Source organism: Musa acuminata, chromosome BXJ2-9 (assembly GCF_036884655.1).
Source record: "Musa acuminata AAA Group cultivar baxijiao chromosome BXJ2-9, Cavendish_Baxijiao_AAA, whole genome shotgun sequence".
Taxonomy (NCBI): Eukaryota; Viridiplantae; Streptophyta; class Magnoliopsida; order Zingiberales; family Musaceae; genus Musa; species Musa acuminata.
The window spans coordinates 49,425,817-49,431,816 of NC_088346.1; the positions used below are offsets into that span (position 1 = coordinate 49,425,817).

At 45.5% G+C, this 6,000-nt stretch overlaps 1 protein-coding gene across 1 annotated transcript; it reads right to left on the minus strand.

Moving 5' to 3' along the window:
- Positions 1-1,050: 1,050 nt before the first annotated feature.
- Positions 1,051-2,484, minus strand: LOC103999549 (U-box domain-containing protein 8). The gene has a single exon (XM_009421329.3). The coding sequence runs from the start codon at positions 2,345-2,347 to the stop codon at positions 1,217-1,219; it is 1,131 nt and encodes a 376-aa protein (XP_009419604.2). The 5' UTR covers positions 2,348-2,484; the 3' UTR covers positions 1,051-1,216.
- Between the last annotated feature and the right edge of the window lie 3,516 nt (positions 2,485-6,000).

A 6,000-nucleotide genomic window follows, 5' to 3' on the forward strand; every position in this document is an offset into this window, starting at 1 on the left:
GTTTAATGATCATGCAGCATTTTGCTGGATATGGATACATTTTTCCTGCTCTCTGTTTTGTCTTTAAACAACTTGTTTAGTTCTTGCTTTTCTTCTACATGGCTGGTTGGTGTCAGGATGGATGATTTTGTTGTTGAATGTGGCTTAGTAAAGCAGTCTTTTAGTTCCAAGAACAACACAATACATAGATACTGCACAACCCATAACCTCTTTTAGGAAACAGGATAGAGTAGCAAATAGTACGGCAGTTATCAAAACTGAATCTAAAGTCAAGCTTCGGTTCATCGATGAATCAATCGGTCGGATCATAGATTTAACATTATGTTTTTTTTTTGAATTATTTCCTCTTCTGCTTTTCCATCCTCTCTTGTTCTGTCTTCTTTTTATCGCCCTCCATCTCGTCGTTTCCTTCCTTCTTTTAATTAATGATGCTGATATCACCGAACTATTCTCAATGCGATTTAAGTTGATTTTAGATAGATATATATATATATATATATATATATATATATATATATATATATTATTGTCTGTTTTGGTATATGTTAAGGGTGCTAATAACTTAGTGTCGGTTTAGTTAGATGATTTTTGTTTGGATAATTGATCATTTTGATGAGACGGAATGAGCCAGTGGTTGATAGCTAGGAGTAGTACTACAACAACCAGTTGAATTGGAATCACAATTAAAACTGCAACAAGCGGATTGTACCTCCTCCTACTGTCTGTAATTAATTATTACCAATGTTAGCAGTGATTGTAAAATGGTGCAGCATCTATCTACTTCCATTTCCAAGCTTGAGAGAGCATCTCATGATTCAATCTAGTATTTACACTGTTTTAAGTGGTCCATTCCCCCCTATTGCAGTCGCAGTATCCTGATTCCCTGTTTCCAGCTCTAGAGATATTACTACTTCAATAATGCCCTTCGATGAACGCATCATTTGTTTCTGTCTTCTCTCTTTCTTCTTCTTTGTTCCATGTCTTGTGCAGACAAGCTCTTTCATCATTATATTTTTTTGTGCTTAATTTAGGAATTTGAAATATTAGCTATTGCGCAAAGCCTTGTGATATGAACAGAGCTGCTAATTAGTCTTACAACTACTTGGAAACCAAAAAGAAAATACAGTGAAAGGATCAGAAAAAGATGGTGTTTTTTCTTCTTCTTTTTGGCTGCTTCGCTAACTTACGTTGGCTGATGACCGACAGCGAGTCTCCTTCATGAAAGCCCACCGAATCTACTCTTCTCCAGTAGCAGACCCAACTCCATCGCGTTCTTCCTCGTCTTCTGGTTCACGTCGCCGGACAAGACCGAGCAGAGGTCCAAAACCCCTGCTTCGATGGCCTGCAAGGCCTTGTCTTTGCTGTCAGAGCACACCAGATTCAGCGCCATGAGGGCGTGTTCGGTCGCCCTGGGGCTCCCTGCTCTTACGACCTCGGCCATGACGCCCACGAGTCCGACCGCCTTCCTCATCGCTTCCTTCCCTTCGAGGCATTTGGAGAGAAGGCCCAGGACGCGCACGGCCCTCTCGGAGCCATCGCGCGCGAAGCGGACGAGCGGCTGCACGGCGCCGGCACGGACCGCCCGCCGCCGGTTCTCTGCGAACTTGCAAAGCTCGTAGAGCGCCGTGGCCGCCTCCCGTCGCTCCCGAACGTCGCCGTCCTGGAGAAGCGCCACGAGGCGGGGGATCGCGGCGGGGTGCGCGCCGATGGTGGCCTTGTTGACCTCCACGACCGCGAGGCTGGTTAGCAGTGTGGCGGCTAGGGCGGCAGCGGTACAGCCGGGGCCGCTGCGAAGAGCGGCGACGACGGGGTCGATGGCGCCCTCGGCGACGAGGCCGACGCGGGCGTCGTCGCCCTCGAGGGAGAGGTGGAGGAGGGCGCGGAGAGCGAGGTTCTGGAGGTCGGGGCGGTCGGGGGCGGCGGCGTGGCGGAGGAGGACGGAGGCGGCGCCGGTGTCGGCAACGAGGCTGTGGGCGGCAAGTCCCCCGCGCTGGGCGAGGCGAAGGACGGCGGCGAGGGAGGGCCGGTCGGAGGGGAATGAGAGGCGGGCGAGGATGACGGCGTCGTCGGCGCCGTGGGATGCGGCGGTCGCAACGGCGGCGGCGGCGACGACGGGGCGGTGGGCGAGGAAGTTGGAGATGAGGCTGCGGAGGGCGTGATTGGGGATGAGGGAAGGGGAGGGAGGGAGGGGAAGTTTGGTGAGAGGGCAGGTGCGGTTACCGGAGTCGAGCCAGCGCTGGATGGAGGCGCGGTCGAAGGTGTGACCGGAGGAGAGGATCACCGGGTCGGTCATCACCTCCAGCGAGATGGGGCAACGGAAGTCCTCCGGCAACTCTTCCACCTCCATCCCCCCTCTCTCCCTCTCTTCGTCGTAGGGAAGGAGACAAATGAGAACGAGAGAGAGAGGGGAAGCAAAGAAGGAGGAGTGAGAGAACGAAGAGAAGCTGGAGCTGGAGGTGGAGCTGGAGCTGGGAAGAGTGCGTGGGAGGGCGTGTTTGGGCAAGGAAATAGATAGGAGATAAAAGAAGAAAGAGTGATAGAAAATGACCGAGATAACCCCTGGTCGGAGCGGGAGTTGGGGGAGAAAAGGAGTGAAGGAGATGAGGATGGGGGTGACGACGGGTCGTCATGATAAGATCACCATCCTTGTTATAATGGTGTGTATAAGATTCTGTCGTGACTCTATTAACGTCACATGCTATTTATAAAAAGGCAGCCACTGCTTTCATTGCATGGCAATTCAAACGAGACGTGTGCTGCCGATTTAAAGTCACAATTGCGACGCCAATCATCGCAACTTTGGCTACCGCTTGCTTTCTACGAGTAGTAATCTCAAGCTGTGTTAGCACGAGGCGTGAGCGTGAAGTACTTACTACTCCCCTATCGCTGCTACCTTCGTCGATGCTTGCTTGTTTGCCGCCTGATGAAGCATTACATACAATAAATACACTCGAATCTATTAATGTGGCTTCTAATTACCGGGATGTTTTTTTATCTTTTGGGAAGAGAAGGATACATACGATCTTGACTTTGAGACAAAAAGGAGCGCTGTGGTCACCGACGCGGGACGGCGGGCCTGCACTATGCCACGTGTGTAAGCAGGGAAGGACATTATTGTAATTTCGCACCACCGAAAGGGTCAACGGCTGCAGAAAATGGATCGATCATTTTGGGAGTTCAAGGTGGGCCACGGATTCTTGGCTAAGACCATGCCACCTTTACTTTGAAATCCGTGCTGGTGATAATAAAGCACGACCGTTGGGTTTTTTTTTCCCTTTTCTTTTTTTTTTGCTTTTATAAAAAAAATATAAATCATAAAAAGCTCCTGAATTCCATACTTTCTCAGACGTCCTAAGTTTAAAAAATTTTCACAAAACATCTTTAATCATGAAAAAAAAAATTAGCCTCGTTATTTAAAAAAAAATCCTACTCAAGCCTTCATGGTGCTTTGATTCGCACTAGCCTTGGCCACGTCTCTACCCCACTAGCGACCTCCCTTTACTTATGAGGAGGCGGCACAGGGAGATTACATCAAGGAAATGGGCACGATGAGGCTATGTAGTTTCTATCGAGCCTCGTTGGACTCCCAACTCTGATCGTAGTCATTGGCTACGGAGATGCCTCGTAACGTTACCTATGCTCTTGCTCGTGCGAGAGTGAAAAAAGCCATTGTTGGTCGCGAAGGTACTGCACAACGTTGCATGTGCCCTTGTTTACACAAGCGAAAAGAACTACTCTACCATCAGTCCAATGGGATGCAACGAGAGTCGTTATGCTTTTGTCATTGGGTGGGTCTACGATTAACAACCGTGCAAAGGATGGTGATCGACGAGAGCAAGATGATGACTTAGGACAAAAGAGAGCTCACCAAAAAAAAAAAAAAAAAACTTGATGTGTTATTTGAGAGATTATAAAACTTTAGGGTATTTTCTAAAAGTTCACTCAAAAAAGGAAGTACGAGGATTTCTCTTTTCCTCTTTCTTACGGTGTTCATGAGACATCCTGTCCTCATCACTTACTCTTTCCATAAAAAAAAAAAAAATTTGAAGTACATGTGGGAAGAAAAGTCAACCATCACAAGAAGAGTCCTATGCTGAAAAGAATAAGAAAAAAACAGAAAATAAAAGTCAATACTGTGTGAAAGGAGGAGTCAACTTTTACATGCTTGACGGACCTTAGCAAGGAGAGCCGTTAGAGTCAGGAAGAAATAAAAGTCAATGTTATTTTAAAAGAGAAGAATTTTTCTTGTTTTACAGCTGCTTCATTGTCATGTAAAAGAGTCAATGGCGACTTTCAAAAGCATAAATAATGTATATATGATGATGGTTAATTTTTTCTCCCATGAAAAAGTCAGAAACCATGAGAATGATAAATGAAATGTTGTTGCAACTTAAATGAATGGAATGAAATCAAAACATTTCAGAAATTATCCTTTTTCTCTAAAATTCATACCAGGGAAGTGAGAGAACTAATGGGAATTGGAGAGAGAGAGAGGTAAGCTAATCATGCAATGGAGTTTGTCCACACTAGCAGAAACAAAGTCAATGGTTATTTGATTTCAATGAAGCTGCCAATTGACTTGTAATGTGTCAGACTTGATCTTCTAGCCATCATTCTTATTCTTATTTGTTCTCCTTTCCAAACCAAGCTTTCAAATGACTTTGCTATGGTTTATTCGTCCAAAAATGTCAAACAAAGTCGACAATACAATGAGAAAAATTCCGGGATGTCATTGTCACAGACTAATTAGCATAAACAATGCTAGTATGACCATTTAATGTTGGGGGGTTGACTTTCGCTACATCTTGCACTTCCATTGGCCAAACCCAAATGAGCCAAAATCATGCAACTAAAGATGCGATTTTAATGTTGTTGTGGTATGCATTGCACATGTAATGATGTTACGAGCAATTTTGCTTGCAAGCAATCAAAATTTGGGTGTTGTGCGTGACACTAAATTTGGGTTTAGTGTTGTCATAAGGTGTAAAGGTGGTTCGATTCGGGTGAGACAAGCTGGACAAGTTTGCTTGCTCAACAATTATTGGAAGCATTAGATACAAGTATGTCACACATCAATCACATAAAAAGGACATGAGATGAACATCCCATGCGGTCAGCCCAACTTGGAAGGCAAATCAAGTAGGCTGCACATGACCAGGAAGTTTCAACCTGGTTGTGCCATTTCTCCGTCTCATCCACAATCATCAGCAAGCAGACATGGAGTGCATCCAAACCACCCCCCACAAGTTGACAGACGAACGACGTGCAACATGAGGAACTTTCTTCACCAGAAGCAAATGATTTGAGGCCTTGTTGCCGCTGCTGCTGCAAGTCTACTACCAGTACATCTCTATCGGCTGTTTTCATGTGCTTGCACAAGCAGGAAAAGAGGTTTGCCTTCTCGTCGGAACCACTCGCAAGTCTTCAAAACCTGAGAGAGAGAGAGAGAGGAGGTCACATGAACATGACATCTGCTATGAATTACTACTCATTCTATGTCTTGAATGCCATGCAGAAACAAGTCGACGAGACTTGGACCTGTGCTTACAGATTAGAAATCCTATACGGAACATGTCTCGCAGATTAGAAACAAGTAGCAAATCAATGCTGGCTGAAATAGAGAGTCAATGAGACTTGCTGTTTAGGCTGGCTGAAATAATAGCTCTTCTGTTAGTTAGGATCGGGTTGGATAGGAACTCAATAGATTTGGGGTTCCACATCAGTCAAGTTGGCTGACCCAACACTAAACACTATCTAATCCAACCTGAGGAACAATCTATCAAGTTCATATGAGAGTGTTAGAATTGGACTACATGGACCACCATGAAGCTGCAAGAATCCTTAAATAAATAAGAATAGAACTTCGAACCTCCAGTTCGAAACCTTTGGCCATCTCCTTGATCTTAAGAAGCACCAGCTGTTTGTCTGCACAAATTAGCATAGAGCAGAGAGAAGAAATCCTGCCACAAGTGAAAAAGGGAAGTTTACATTACAAACAAC